The sequence below is a fragment of the Nicotiana tomentosiformis genome, chromosome 4, assembly GCF_000390325.3.
Source record: "Nicotiana tomentosiformis chromosome 4, ASM39032v3, whole genome shotgun sequence".
NCBI classification, from domain to species: Eukaryota; Viridiplantae; Streptophyta; class Magnoliopsida; order Solanales; family Solanaceae; genus Nicotiana; species Nicotiana tomentosiformis.
In genome coordinates this window covers 20,736,714-20,753,269 of record NC_090815.1, presented here as the reverse complement: position 1 = coordinate 20,753,269, position 16,556 = coordinate 20,736,714, and the positions used below count along the sequence as shown (strand labels likewise).

General features: G+C 39.9%; 1 protein-coding gene and 1 non-coding gene across 4 annotated transcripts in view; both read left to right on the top strand.

Moving 5' to 3' along the window:
- LOC104109292 (ADP-ribosylation factor GTPase-activating protein AGD4-like) overlaps positions 1-16,556 on the top strand; it is a 34,391-nt gene that overhangs the window by 14,909 nt on the left and 2,926 nt on the right. For all 3 annotated transcript variants that reach the window (XM_009618547.4, XM_009618548.4, XM_009618546.4), the window contains 7 exons: positions 4,763-4,978; positions 5,162-5,290; positions 11,529-11,741; positions 12,290-12,373; positions 12,449-12,721; positions 15,224-15,345; positions 15,694-15,781. In XM_009618547.4, coding sequence (XP_009616842.1) covers positions 4,763-4,978; positions 5,162-5,290; positions 11,529-11,741; positions 12,290-12,373; positions 12,449-12,721; positions 15,224-15,345; positions 15,694-15,781 — 1,125 coding nt within the window. The remainder of the gene's footprint in view (positions 1-4,762; positions 4,979-5,161; positions 5,291-11,528; positions 11,742-12,289; positions 12,374-12,448; positions 12,722-15,223; positions 15,346-15,693; positions 15,782-16,556) is intronic.
- On the top strand, positions 414-516 carry LOC117279842 (small nucleolar RNA R71). Its single transcript, XR_004510269.1, has one exon. It is a non-coding gene; the product is annotated as a small nucleolar RNA R71 (small nucleolar RNA).

Sequence of the window (16,556 nt, the reverse complement as noted above, 5' to 3'; positions counted from 1 at the left end):
AACCGGGGTGCCTCTGACCCATTGTATTAAAATTATAGTTTCCTACAACATTCACTTCCTCAGTTGAGGTTTGACATTCATGAGTAGGGTGTCCTCTTCCACATATATCACAAGCTACGTGATGCTCATTTTGCATCGTGGCTGAGGTTAGCTTTCGTATTTCTTTAGCCATAGTATCAAGCTGCACTTGCACATATGTATTAGCATCAACTTGGTGAACACCAGTCGATCTTCTTCTTTCAGCATTCTCAGAGGGCCACTGATTAGCATCTTCAGATAGCTCATCAAGAATTATAACTATCTGCTCTGGAGTTTTCTTCATCAAAGGGCCTCCAACTGCATTGCTCAATGTTTTACGCGAGGTCGGTGTCAATCCTTCCCAAAAGTCCTGGAGTTGCATCCAGAGTTCAATTCCGTTATGTTGATACTTTCTAACTATCTCCTTAAACCTCTCACATGCTTCAAAAACAGTTTCAATATCTTTCTAGAAGAAGTAAGGATTTCTCTTCTAAACTTACCTGTCTTAGCGGAGGAGTATCCAGGAATTTTCTGGTCATCTCCTCCCATGTTCTAATCGATCCATTGGGCAAGCTTCGAAGCCACTGCTTAGCATCATCTTTAAGTGAAAAGGGAAATGCCCTTAAGTACACTGCATTGCATGATACCCCATTGTATTGAAAGGTATTCATAATCTCCTCAAAGTCCATTAGATGCATGTTTGGATCTTCGTTCATCTTCCCTCTGAAGACACAGTAGTTCTGAATGGTTTGAAGCAAGGATTTGCTTCAACTCGAAATTGTTTGCTGCAATTGTAGGTGGTCTAACACTTGATAATCCTTGATTGTAGACTGGTCTGGCATAATCACCCAACGCTCTACCAGGCCTGGGTACCGCATTCTCGAATTGGTCTTCAACCAAAGGTCGATTTAGATTGAATCTTCGACCCCCGTTATGTTCGACAGTCTCATCAGCAATTCTCCGTGCAACTTCTTGTTGTTCTTGTTGTGCTTCCTCTCTTGCAGCTACATCTACCTCGTCGTCGCCGTTATTAGCCATGTGTTCTTGGGTTGAAGGTTGCCCCAAGAACTTTTCGGTGCACTCTTTCTCTTTCCTAAGTTGCCGCAGGTGTTTTTCCAATTCCGGGTTGTAGGGTATTACTTCTTTTGAAGAAAATCGAGTCATACACCACAAACTTAACCTGTTGCCTGCACAAGGAAGATATACCCGTGAAGAAAAAAAAAAAAAAAGTTTCCTGAATTAGTACTACAAACTATTTCAAACACTATTGATTGCCAATCGCCGGCAACGACACCAAAATTTGACGAGCGCAAAACACACACTTAAATTGTGCTCGCTAATCAAAGATAGTATAGTATAATATCGTATCCACATGGATTGAATTTAAACAGTATTCTCGTAGTTTCTAGCTTGATTGCTATCGAGGAGGATCAACAATTGAGATTTATATGACTAAGAAGTGAAATTAACTAAGAATCTAAGGCTATTGACTAATGATTATCGAGACAAGGAGTAAGAAACTAAGGTTGTCAGTGGGAGAGGATAGGGTTTTGACAGGATAGGTGCAAGATAATTGTTCGGGATCTAACTCTAGATAATTCACTTATAATATTCAAGTGAGTCTCTCGAATTTACTCTATTATTAGTTCAAACGTTCAGCAAAAACTCCTCTCTCGATTAAGTCTTAACCTCACGAGATGAACCAATTTAAGCACTGTGAAAATGTGCAAGAATGCATAACAGATCGGTCTTTAGGAAAACTTCTTTCGATTATTTTTCTAACTAGGTTTAATCAATGATTCAACTAGCCTCTTTCGATTACTTAGAAGAATCTATGAACTCAACCAACTATATAATGCAAAGATATCACAAGTTATGCCTCTCTCGATTACATGAACTAGTAAATATTGATGCAACAATTAAATCTTCTAAAACGATTCAAATACATAAAAATAGAGTTATAATCCACAAACAATCATCAATACACCAAATCCATCAAAGCATAAAAGGAACTACTCCATAGACATGGCGAAGTTCTTCACAAATATAATTAAAGTATAGGAAAACATAAATTCAATCCAAACCAGGATTTTGAGTGAAGAAGGAATGATGAAATCCTTTTGCTTGTGTTCTTCCCAAGCCTCCTTAGGTCGAAAATGTGTCCAAAAGTCCCGAAAATGTTGTTTTCTGGTGTATTTAAGCCTCCCCAAAAAAATAAATCCGGACGAAACTATCCTTTTTTAGCTGAAATAGGAAAACACTCTAACAATTTTATACTACCGCGCCGCACCCCGCGCGCTTGTGGAAAATTGCAGAACACTTTGCAAAAATACAATCTTGGCATATTTTGCATTGCACGCCTCGCGGCGCCCCATGCGGCGCGACTGTGCAATTTTTACAGAGTAAATTCGTTTCGTCATTTTTTTTACATCCGGACTTGGCTCTCGACCTCCTGAACGTGATCCCGGCTTAATTGCTTGGGCTTCTACTCAGACTTCAAAGCTCCAACTTGTTCGATTTAGCTCCAAATTACCTTAATAGCTCGGAATCGTTTCCTACAAGGCACAAAATACATAATAAGTGTAAATTACTTTCGTTTAAGCTCAAACAACGTAAAATGCAGTAATTAGAGTGCAATCTTATGGCTAAAACACGGGTTTCTAGCCTACCATCAATTGAAATATGCGCAAATTATATTTAAGGAGATTAATCTTTGCATAGAATAGCTGATTCATGTCTTTTAAGAGCATCTTGGGTTTTGTGCTAATGTGCTTGCTTATTTTAAGGTATTTCTACCTCATTTAAAAGCTGCAATTGAGAATTACTAGAAAGATGGCTATTTTTTAGGGCAATGGACCAAATTTGTGCTTGAACTATGCAAAATATTCTAACTTTTCCCTCAATTAATAGTTGCGGTAGAAGCCCCTGTCGTTAGCAAAAGAGCTTACCAATGCCCTTATTTGCTAACGGCGGAAGCTTTGAGATCAACTTATCTCTAATTATCATGATTAGCACCGGAAGATGCCATGTGTCCTATCATTTAAGCCCCTGATTTTTTAACAACCCCCCTTCTTTTTTCTTCTAAATATCGTGGTGTCGGGACCAGTTTGCGTGCACCTCGACTAATTTCGCGGGATACCTGCTACCTCCCACCAACAACAGGTACCAGGTAACTCTGTCCAGCAATGCTTGAACAAACGGGAAGAAATCACCTACTGTATTTTGTTTTTTGTCTCCACTGGTATTCCCCTCCCCCTTTTTATCCACCCTCGAAATAACCTCCTTCATCCAAAAGGCAACAACCTTCACCGTCCACCATCTACCATATTCTCCTTCTCTATTATTTCTGAAAGGGACAGTGATGGTGGTAACCCTGTGGAGAGGTGGTGGTTGTTGGTGTCAAGGGTGGGTAAAATAGAGGAGGGGTTGGGGCTGGTTAAAAATAGTGCCTTTAAAGATAGCTATGTAGCAGCCTCAAGTGCTAATCATTGTATTTAAAATCTAGTTTTAGCTCAATAATGCTCTGTTAGCAACAAAAAAAAGGGGTCGTAGATGAACCCTTTTGCTAACCGCAAGGGCTCATTTGGCCCCAAATATTAACGAAGAGCAAAGTTAGACCACTTCGCACAGTCCGTAGGTGTGAAACCATGGTAAATGAAGGTATTAAAAGAGAACGAGGTACATCCAAAATCACATGGAAGAAAGTTGTCTCGAAAGACCTACAATTTTTGGGAATCTATTCAGACTTAGCAAAAGATATGGCATAATGGGAAAAAAGATATATGTAGGCGATACATATTAGTTGAGTATATGTTTTAGATATTAGCACTTTTATCATCGGTCATATGCTTTCTAGGAGTGGGTTAGCCTTCCGGAGGTTTATAAGTTTCGAAAATATACAGAACTTCTAATGCTTTTTATTTGTATTTGCATAATATTGGCATGAGATGAGTTTAAACGGAGTAACGTGGTCAGAGAGGATTCATATAGCAGACCCTAACTTGTTTGTAGGGATTGAGATATAGTTGGTGTTTATTTTTTGATAAGGAGAGAGATGGCTATTTCATTTTAGAAATACCTTTTTTTACACGGAGAGAGAGGGGATCAGTCACATGCTGATTACTAACGATGTCAATCATGACACCCTTCTTGGGAGATCCACCCTACCAGCCAAAGTTGACAAAGCCAAGCATAATGTAAGCATTGGGCTTGTTGAGGAGCTGGTGTTTATTTGCTTTGCTTCTCATTTCTTTTGCTTTTTTGTTTTGAAAATCTCTTTAATCACTGCAAAGTTTCTTGAAGGAGAAAATGTATAGTCTCTGGTATAAATGATACTTCACTAGTACCTCAGTGAAAGGCATAAACTGAGCATATATAAAAAGTATATATTAGTGAAAACTTATTTAGGATGAATTTCAAATACTACAGGTTACTCGACCAGTTTTGGCCTAAACCGCAGCGGACCAGCATTGGATGGGTTGCTTATGACCCGTTGGCTACCTAACCTTCTTCAACTACACAATGTAGCCCAACCTGCTCATTTGCCACCTCCACTGATTACATTCAGATCTATATGTCTTGCACTGCCTCTTTTGCTGCATTTATAAACATAAAATGGATGATTTGCAGCTTGCTTGATTATTGACATTGACAACAGTCAAAATGATTAAAAATTTGCAGTTTGTGTGTGATATCTTTCTTCTTTTTGCATATTTTTGGTGCTAATATTAACTCCTCAAATCAGGTTTTGACATATGCTCAGCAGTCGAAGGAACAGGCCTGCATAGAACAAGACAAACTTGCCAAAAGAATCCAAGAGTTCAGGACACAAGCTGAGCTTAATCATATGCGGGGATCCAGTAACCTTGGTACTTCAACTAGTTCTATAGCCTCAAATGGTGTTGGTATGAATTCAGACAAAAATATAGAAGCAATTATGCAGTCCAGTGCAGAAGGAGCGGTAAGTAATATATCAATGTCATTTCTGTCTGTTATTTGTCAGTGTAGGGGTGGAGAGCTCTACAATAAATATAGCACTAGATTTAAGTATAGGAATCCCTGAAATGTCTCCTGATTTTGTAGATTAATTTTATTGTAAATACTAGACATTAAACTCTGGATACTTTTTCTTACATTCTTCCAGGTCCAAACTATTAAGCAGGGATATCTTTTGAAAAGATCTTCCAGTTTGAGGGCAGATTGGAAGAGACGGTTTTTCGTACTTGACAGTCTTGGCAATTTATATTATTACAGGCTCAAGGGTGCACAGATGGTATTCTTAATTTTTTCACCTTCCTAATATAAGTCATTTTCATGCCTTTATTCTGCTTTATTTTTCTTTTTCTAAGTTTTTCTTAGACGCCTTGTGTGAATCAGTCCTACTTGTTTAGTGTTACTTTTCTGATTCTCAGTTGACATGAAAATCAAGGTCGTATAATTGAATCTTAAGTGCAATGATTAGTGTTAGTTTACAGATATGTACATAATGTAGTCTTGTCCCACATTGGAATAGGAGTAATATGTCCTTGTAGAGTATAGCTATAAATAAGGACCTCTTGTATTGCATTGAATATCTAATATCAATAATATATTTTCTCCCGTGCTTTCTCACATGGTATCAGAGCAATCGTGAGAGATTTATCGCTGTGCATAAATTCCAGCGACTCCGGGAAGAGAAATAAGTCACCGAAAATCTTTTTCCTGCGACTCTTTTTAGTTTTTTTCAAGGCTGTTTGCGTCTTCTTTGTCTCCGTCAGTGTTGTGCAAAATCCAACACTACCACAAGAGTCGTCATTGTCCGGCGACCAAACCCCAGTGAAAATCTCTGGCAGCAGCCTCCTCACGCGCACCCACGCGCCACCAGAAGCTCACGCGCCGGCGCTTACGACCATTTCCAGCCATTTTTTGAAAAAATTCCTTCAGAACAGTTGGGTCGCCTGGTAATTCCGATCCTACCCTTACTGTTTTCGTTTCATTCCAAACACTTTGAGTTTTTGCGGCAGCTACAGTAAGATTCCGACGACTACAATATTCCCTTATTCTGTTTCAGTGGATTACAGTTGATTTTTCTCTTATTTGGTAATAATTTGCAACGATGTCTTTGGGATTTGATGTTTTTGGGTCTAGAAACATGAGTTCTGGAAGCTCTAGTGTTATGATTACCTCGGTACCTTTAATGGGAAGTTCAAACTACTTAGTTTGGGCTTCATCTGTCGAGTTGTGGTGTAAAGGTCAAAGTGTTCAAGATCATCTAATCAAACAGTCTAGCGAAGGAGATGAAAATGCGATAACACTTTGGGCAAAGATCGATGCTCAGTTATGTAGCATCTTGTGGCGATCTATTGATTCCAAGTTGATGCTCTTGTTTCGTCCATTCCAGACATGTTATTTGGTTTGGGCAAAGGCTCGTACCTTATACACTAATGACATATCTCGCTTCTATGATGTGATATCGCGGATGACAAACTTAAAGAAGCAGGAATTAGATATGTCTACTTACTTGGGTCAAGTACATGCAGTCATGGAGGAATTTGAGAAGTTGATGCCAGTTTCTGCTAGCGTTGAAAAACAACAAGAGCAGCGACAGAAGATGTTTCTAGTTCTTACCCTCGTTGGACTTCCTAATGATCTTGATTCAGTACGCGACCAGATTTTGGCTAGTCCGACTGTCCCCACAGTTGATGAATTATTCTCTCGATTACTCCGCCTTGCTGCAGCACTAAGTCACCCAGTGATCTCATCACAGATACTTGATTCCTCTGTTCTCGCATCCCAGACAGTGGATGTTCGGGCGTCTCAAACTATGGAGAATAGACGAGGAGGAGGTCGTTTTGGAAGATCTAGACTCAAGTGTTCTTATTATCACAAACTTGGACACACCCGTGAAATGTGCTATTCCTTACATGGTCGTCCACCCAAAAATGCTTACATTGCTCAGACCGAGACTACAGGTAACCGGGGATTTTCTTTATCTAAAGAAAAATATAATGAGCTCCTTCAGTATCGAGCATGTAAGCAGACATCTCCACAAGTAGCCTCGGTTGTTCAGACTGATACTTTTGTTGCTGGTAATTCTTTTGCTTGTGTTTCCCAATCTAGTACTCTTGGACCATGGGTCATGGACTCAGGCGCTTCTGATCACATCTCTGGTAATATATCACTTTTGTCGAATATTGTATATTCGCAGTCTCTTCCCACTGTTACTTTAGCCAATGGATGTCAAACTAAATGATGAGCTCCTTCAGTATCGAGCATGTAAGCAGACATCTCCACAAGTAGCCTCGGTTGCTCAGACTGATACTTTTGTTGCTGGTAATTCTTTTGCTTGTGTTTCCCAGTCTAGTACTCTTGGACCATGGGTCATAGACTCGGGCGCTTCTGATCACATCTCTGGTAATATATCACTTTTGTCGAATATTGTATATTCACAGTCTCTTCCCACTGTTACTTTAGTCAATGGATGTCAAACTAAGGCAAAAGGAGTTGGACAAGCTAATCTCTTGTCTTCTATCACCCTAGATTCCGTTCTTTATGTCCCTGGTTGTCCTTTTAGTTTTGCATCTGTTAGTCGTTTGACTCGTGTCCTCCATTGTGGCATATATTTTATTGACGATTCTTTTATTATGCAGGACCGCAGCACGGGACAGACAATTGGTACAGGACGTGAATTAGAAGGCCTTTACTACCTTAACTCACTCAGTCCTTCCACATCATGTCTAGTTACAAATCCTCCAGACCTAATCCACATACGTTTAGGACAACCGAGTTTATCGAAATTTCAAAAGATGGTGCCTAGTTTATCTAGTTTGTCTACATTAGATTGTGAGTCGTGTCAGCTTGGGATACATACCCGAGCCTCATTTCCGTGTAGTGTCGAGAGTCATGCAGAGTCTGTTTTCTCCTTAGTTCATTCTGATATATGGGGTCCTAGTAGAGTCAGTTCAACCTTGGGATTTCGTTATTTTGTTAGTTTTATTGATGATTATTCAAGATGTACTTGGCTTTTCTTAATGAAAGATCGTTCTGAGTTATTTTATATATTCCAGAGTTTCTGTGCTGAAATCAAAAACCAATTTGGTGTTTCTATTCGCATTTTTCGCAGTGATAATGACTTGGAATATTTATCTTCTCAGTTTCAGCTGTTTATGACTTCTCAAGTAATTATTCATCAGACATCTTGTCCTTATACCCCTCAGCAAAATGGGGTTGCAGAGAGAAAGAATAGGCACCTTATTGAGACTGCTCGCACACTTGTAATTGAATCTCGTGTTCCGTTATGTTTTTGGGGTGATGCAGTTCTCACAGCTTGTTATTTGATTAATCAGATGCCTTCATCTCCCATCAAGGATCAGATTCCGCATTCAGTATTGTTTCCCCAGTCACCCTTATACTCTCTTCCACCTCGTGTTTTTGGGAGCACGTGTTTTGTTCATAATTTAGCCCCTGGGAAAGATAAGTTAGCTCCTCGTGCTCTCAAGTGTGTCTTCCTTGGTTATTCTCATGTTCAGAAGGGATATCGTTGTTATTCCCTAATCTTCGTAGGTACCTTATGTCAGCTGACGTCACATTTTTTGAGTCTAAACCTTTTATTTACCTCTGCTAACTACCATGATATATCCGAGGTCTTATTGAGGAGTTTACTATAGCTCTTCCTCCACCTTTGACCACAAAAGTTTCACCCATACCAACCGTTGAGGAGTCTAGTATTGTTCCTCCTAGATCCTCAGCCACAGGAACACCACTCTTGACTTATCATAGTCGTCCGCACCGTACATCAGGCCCAACTGGTTCTCGTCCTGCACCTGACCCTGCTCCTACTGCAGACTTGTCTCTTCCTAGTACACCGATTGCACTTCGAAAAGGTATACGGACCACACTTAATTCTAATCCCCATTATGTCGGTTTAAGTTATCATCGTCTGTCATCTCCCAATTATGCTTTTATATCTTCTTTGTCCTTGATTTCCATTCCTAAGTCTACAGGTGAAGCGTTGTCTCATCCAGGATGGCGACATGTTATGAGTGATGAGATGTCTGCTTTACATTCAAGTGGTACTTGGGAGCTTGTTCCTCTTCCTTCAGGTAAATCTACTGGTGGTTGTCGTTGGGTTTATGCAGTCAAAGTTGGTCCCGATGGCCAGGTTGATCGACTTAAGGCCCGTCTTGTTGCCAAAATATATACTCAGATATTTGGGCTCGATTACAGTGATACCTTCTCTCCCGTGGCTAAAGTCGCATCAGTCCGCCTTTTTCTATCCATGGCTGCAGTTTGTCATTGGCCTCTTTATTAGCTGGACATTAAGAATGCCTTTCTTCACTGTGATCTTGAGGATGAGGTTTATATGGAGCAACCACCTGGTTTTGTTGCTCAGGGGGAGTCTCGTGACCTTGTATGTCGCTTGCGTCAGTCACTTTATGGTCTAAAGCAATCTCCTCGAGCCTGGATTGGTAAGTTCAACATGGTTATCCAGGAGTTTGGCATGACTCGTAGTGAAGCTGATCACTCTGTGTTTTATCGGCACTCTGCTTCTCGTCTCTGTATTTATCTAGTTGTCTATGTTGATGATATTGTTATTACTGGTAATGATCAGGATGATATTACCAATATAAAGCAGCATCTCTTCCAGCACTTCCAAACTAAGGATCTAGGCAGATTGAAGTACTTTTTAGGTATTGAGGTTGCTCAGTCTAGCTCAGTTATTGTTATTTCTCAAAGAAAATATGCTTTAGACATTCTTGAGGAGATAATGATGATAGGTTGCAGAGCTGTTGACACTCCGATGGATCCGAATTCTAAACTTCTGCCAGGACAAGGTGAGCCGCTTAGCGATCCTGCAAGCTATAGGCGGCTGGTTGGTAAATTAAATTATCTCACAGTGACTAGACCCGACATTTCTTATCCTGTGAGTGTTGTAAGTCAGTTTATGAATTCTCCCTGTGATAGTCATTGGGATGCAGTTGTCCGCATTATTCGGTATATAAAATCGGCTCCAGGCAAAGGGCTACTGTTTAGGGATCGAGGTCATGAGCAGATCGTTGGATACTCAGATGCTGATTGGGCAGGATCACCTTCTGATAGACGTTCTACGTCTGAATATTGTGTTTTAGTAGGAGAAAATTTGGTGTCTTTGGAAGAGCAAGAAACACAATGTAGTTGCTCGGTCTAGTGCAGAAGCAGAATATCGAGCAATGGCTATGACAACATGTGAGTTAGTCTGGACCAAACAATTGCTCAAGGCGTTGAAATTTGGTGAAATCAGTCGGATGGAACTTGTGTGCGATAATCAAGCTGCCCTTCATATTGCATCAAATCCGGTGTTCCGTGAGAGAACTAAACACATTGAGATTGATTGTAACTTCGTCAGAGAAAAGATACTTTTAGGAGAGATTGCTACAAAGTTTGTGAGGTCGAATGATCAGCTTGCAGATATTTTCTCCAATTCCCTCACTGATTCTCGTATTGGTTATATATGTAACAAGCTCGGTACATATGATTTGTATGCACCGGCATGAGGGGGAGTGTTAGTTTACAGATATGTACATAATATAGTCCTGTCCCACATTGGAATAGGAGTAATATGTTCTTGTAGAGTATAGTTATAAATAAGGATCTCTTGTATTGTACTGAGTATCTAATATCAATAATATATTTTCTCCCGTGCTTTCTCACAATTAGTATAATAAGGTAAACTGGTAAAGTACAATCATTTGGTAGAAATTTATGAATTATGTGGGAGAAAAACCTTAAGGCCAAATGTAATGTTGCTGATTCTTTACGACTTTCTCTAACATCTTCATGAGTAGGCTTACTTCTGTGTGAACTCCTTGGATTGCTAAGAATATTATTTGTTTCAAAAGCTGATGTTTGTGTAGAATTGGAAAATCAACATGAATCTACTTTGACGAGACAGAACGACTGAAATATGTCTATATTTGCTGATATAGATGTGGTCTACTAATGACTGTCTATAGTAGGTTTACATTGTGCTCATTTTCTATATCTGAAAGGCAACCCTTTGCCACCTCAGTCAAAAGAGCATCTTTTAACTTTGAAGTCTTTGATGTGATTCCATCATAGCGGGGCAAAGTTTTCTTTGAAACAATGATAATAAAAAAGATCTGGCGCGCTGTAAGATTTTCTAGTTTTTGCTATACTTCTTGTATGCGTGTATTTATGCCCTTTCTTAATAAAATCTTATTACTTGATCAAAAAGGAAAAATATCTGGTACCTAATTTTTGGTTTAAAATTACCTTCTTTGTTCAAAACTGGAAAGTACTTAAAAGCTCTAAACTTTAGCTTTTTGAAAAGAAAATTTGGAACAAAACTTATACAAACTAATGGTACTTTATGGTATCCGAAGCACTTTGGAAAGCACCTATGGTTAATGTAAAAATTACACTTTCCTCAACTGTGGTGGATGTTTTTTAACTAAGTGCTAGAGTATTTTAGCCGTAAAGTTATTTCCAGGACATTCTTTTGCTTACTCCTTCAAATTTTATCTTATTGGCAGAGCTCCCCGTCATCTCATCCCTCCGGCGTTGATAACAATAGTAGTGTATTTGGCAGATTCCGGACAAGGTATAGGTCGTCATCCCTTGGAGAGGAGAATTTAGGCTGTCGTACTGTTGATCTTCATACTTCTACTATAAAACCTGATGCGGAGGACACAGACCTGAGGCTTTGCTTCAGAATTATTTCGCCGTTAAAAACTTATACATTGCAGGTAAAGCATAGAATAGTCGATCTTTGTTCTCAATGCTAAATTGATAGTAATATGTCAATGCTAGAAGGGAAGAACATTTCAAAGAAGAAAGAGTTAGAGTAACTCAATATTTTAAACTGTTTTATTAGGAAGTTTGAGTTTTAAGTCTACTATTGTTTTGATGCATTAGATCTGTATCTGATTACTGAATGGAGGAATGCTACAACTTTTTGACGATATAGTGTAATTGTTTCATTTGGCTATCTATCTTTTAGTCAAATTGATTCAGGTTACCATTTTTTAAGCTTATGCACAGTATATTTTGTTTTAATCTTCATCAAGTAAATAAAAGATCTGTCAACTGTGCGTTTGTCAAGTCTTATGCTTTGGCACTTTATAGTAATGGGCTGAACAATAGTCACAATTGGCTTCTTTATTTGCTTCAGCAGAAAGAACCATGAACGGTGCAAGCTCTTCTGTAGTTGCACTAATGTGTTACCAGATTCTACAACACTTTAACAAGGGCTGATCCATTATGTATAACAATTGCCCTTTATTTTCACTGGCAGGCTGAAAGTGAAGCTGAAAGAGTTGACTGGATGAATAAAATCACCGGAGTGATTGCGTCCCTTTTGAATTCTCATCTACATAAGGTTGAATCTTGAAATCTAGTTTTCTGTACAAAATAATTTTCTGAAGTCATCTTGAGCGTCGTCTTGTTTTTGCAGTTTGATCCTAGTAAAAATGACGTTGATAGTAGCAACGGTACCTATGCTGCTTCTTTAAATGTTCAAGGGGCTGTTAGTGGCGAAAATGCACTAGCTACCATGAGAGTCAATCAGGCCGATTCTGTTTCTAGGATTCTCAGAGAAGTTCCTGGAAATGACACGTGTGCTGACTGTGGTGCTTTAGAACCTGATTGGGCATCTCTAAATCTTGGTATCTTAATTTGCATAGAATGCTCGGGAATTCATCGGAACCTTGGTGTTCATATCTCAAAGGTACATATTTGTCAATACTGAAATTTCTTTTGTTCCTTTTGTGTACAAATATCCGTCTTATTTTTGCAACAAAAAATAGACCACTTTAGTTCATGGTGTTTGTTCAATTTTCTACTGGTCCACATGCATGTATATCTGCGAATATAATTTTTTGCATTACTTTCATGATGATCCATTGTTAGTTCCGGAGGTTAGTAGCTATTGAATGAGAGGAGAGCGAACATATAGAGGTATAAGGTAGCTAGGAAGGAGGCGAAGTTGGCGGTCACGGAGGCTAAGACTGCGGCATTTGGCCGTCTGTACGAGGATCTGGGGGACAAAGGCCGGGAGAAGAAGTTATTCCGACTGGCCAAGGCGAAAGAGAGGAAGGCTCGAGATCTGGACCAGGTGAGGGGGGTCAAAGACGAGGACGGTAGAGTATTGATGGGAGAGGAGCATATTAAGAGGAGATGACATACTTACTTTCATAAATTCCTGAATGAAGAGGGGGATCGGGACATTATGCTAGGTGAATTGGGGCACTCCGAGAGGCACCGAGACTTTAGGTACTGCAGGCGCATTAAGGTCAGGGAGGTCGTGGGGGCTATGCGTAAGATGAGTAGGGGTAGAGCAATCAGGCCGGACGAAATCCCGGTAGAATTTTGGAGGAGTGTAGGGTAGAGCAGACTTGGAGTGGTTGACTGGGCTGTTCAATGTTATTTTCAGGACGAAGAGGATGCCGGATGAGTGGAGGTGGAGCATGGTGGTTCCACTGTACAAGAACAAAGGTGATATCTAGAGTTGTAACAATTATAGGGGTATCAAATTACTAAGTCATACTATGAAAGTCTGGGAGAGGGTGGTATAAGTGAGGGTGAGGGGGACGATGTCTATATCCGACAACCATTTCGGGTTCACGCCGGGTCGTTCGACTAGGGAAGCTATTTACCTTATTAGGAGGTTGGTGGAGCAGTATAGGGAAACAAAAAGGATTTGCACATGGTGTTTATTGACATGGAGAAAGCGTATGACAAGATCCCTAGAGAGGTTCTTTGGAGATACTTGGAGGCTAAAGGTGTGCCGGTTGCCTTTAGGGCGATTAAGGACATGTATGATGGAGCTAAGACTCGGGTTAGGACAGTGGGAGGCAACTTAGAGCATTTTCCGGTTGTTATGGGGTTACATCAAGAATTTGCGCTCAGCCCGTTCTTATTTGCATTGGTTATGGACGCACTGACACGCCACATTCAATGGGAAGTGCCATGGTGTATGTTATTCGCTGATGACATTGATATGATCGATGAGACGCGAGGCAGCGTTAACGAGAGGTTGGGGGTTTGGAGACAGACCCTTGAGTCTAAGGGTTTCAAGTTGAGCAGAACTAAGACGGAATACCTAGAGTGCAAGTTCGGCGCGGAGCCGAGGGAAGCGTGCACGGAAGTGAGGCTTGAATCACAGGTCATCCTCAAGCGTGGCAGTTTCAAGTACCTTGGGTCGGTTATCCTGGGGATGAGGAGATAGACGAGCATGTTACGCACCGTATAGGGGTGAGGTGGATCTAATGGAGACTAGCATATGGAGTACTGTGTGACAAGAAAGTGCCTCTGTCACTCAAAGGTAAGTTTTATAGGGCGGTGGTTAGACCGGCCATGTTGTATGGGGCTGAGTGTTGGTTAATTAAGCAATCACACATCCAGAAGATGAAGGTACCAGAAATGAGGATGTTGAGGTGGATGTGCGGGCATACTAGGATGGATAAGATTAGGAACGAAGTTATTCGGAAGAAGGTGGGCGTAGCTCCTATGGATGACAAGATGCGGGAAACGAGGCTCAGATGGTTCGGGCACGTACGGAGGAGAAGCCCAGATGCCCCGGTAAGGAGGTGTGAGCGGTTGGTTTTGAAGGGTACGAGGAGAGGTAGAGGGCGGCCTAAGAAGTATTGGGGAGAGGTGATCAGACAGGACATGGCGTGACTTCAGATTTTCGAGAACATGGCCCTTGATAGGAAGGTGTGAAAGTCGAGCATTGGGGTTGTAGGTTAGGAGGTAGTTGAACATTGTTCTTCTTTGTACAAGTGTGAGGCTAGTCTGATAGGGCTTTGTCTTAGACTGCTAGTGGTCATGTTGTGTTCACACTATTCTACTATTTTTCTTTGTGCCGGACCTTATCTACGGATTATTGTTAGTGTTTTGCATCTATTCTCTGATTCTTATGTTGCTGTCATCATTTATTTTGTTTTTTGTCGATAGTACTGATATATTGTCTCTCTTTTCGTCTTCTTGAACCGAAGGTCTTCCGGAAACAGCTTCTCTACTCCCTCGGGGTAGGGGTAAGGTCTGCGTACACTCTACCCTCCCCAGACCCCACTTGTGGGATTTTACTGGGTTGTTATTGTTGTTGTTAGTAGCTATTGAATCTTTTCTGGAAATGTATTTTGAGTTAATACCGTTTTTGCTGTCGCTGCAAAAAAAATTGAAAGATCTATGGGCCTGTATTTATTCTTGAGATACTTATTATTTACAGGTCAGGTCCATCACGTTAGATGTCAGGGTTTGGGAGCCTACCATTTTGGATCTTTTTCGCACATTGGGTAATTCTTACTGTAACTCGGTGTGGGAGGAGCTGCTTCTACTTCCAAGTGGCAGGTATGTTCCTTTAGTTGATAACATACAAGAAAGGCATTCTTGCATGGTATAAATTTCTGTAGATCTTCGAGTTCAGATTTAATGTGAAAGGTCCTCCAGTCAGTCAAGAAAAGAAATGTTAAGAGATGTGAAAGATCATAAAATTCCCGCTTTACAGATAACAGAACTATCTATGTCCCTATCTACTATTTCAGTACATTGTCGGACAATTCATCTTTTGATAACAAATGTAAGAAACAAGTAGATAATGTCCCCACGTGCCAGGATTATATTACATGCATTTAGCTCTAATGATTTGTAAACTATGTTTTACTAGTATAACTCGTGTTGAATGATCAATTTGTTCAGATCAACAAATGTTGATGCTATTCAATCTGTTTCCAAGCCAAGCCCGAAAGATGGCTTTCATGAAAAGGAGAAGTACATTTTGGCAAAGGTATACTTTCTTGCATGTTTTAAGGACTTTCCTTCTCCATGTCATACATTTTTTCCCTTGTGCTAAGCCTGAAAATTCTGTTTACAGTTACTGAGATTTGATATAATCTCAAAGGAAGTCATGTGAAAAATACCTTAGTATGTGTTTAGGTGCTTGAGTTATGCCCAAAACCCCTTTTGGGAGATTCATTTGCCCCTCCAATCCCTATGAACTATAAAATGGGATCCAACACCTCCTTAGACTTGTGATGACCCTCTTGAAACAACCTAGGTAGCCTTGAGTCAAATAACTACCTTCCCCAGTTATCTTCTTCATAAGATTCTGAAAATTCATTAGATTGTTTCCAAATTAATCTTGATATTTCCATTATAGCTATAAGTTCTTCGTATTCAATTCTAATTTTGTCAAGAAGACTGCCTTCTATAAATCTTACCTTTTTAAAAAAGAAAAGAAGAATATTGCCTTCTATATTTTTTTAGTTTTTAAAATAATTTTAAAGTTAAAAAAAATAAATTTAAAAAATTTAAAAAATATTGCCTTCTATAAGTTTTTTCTATTTGGTTCCACCACGTCTTGTATACTTTTTCTTGATCTCCTCAGCTATTACTTTGTTTGTAGTTTATCTTTCAGACCTTATTCTATCTTCCTTAAAGAGGGATCTGCCTATTTCATTTTTAGCTCTGAATCCATAAGCATCATTCCTATTCTCATTTTAGTTCTTTTGCTATCCTTTTCCACGTCAATATCTTCAGTGTAGCTGCAAATCTTTAGCCTG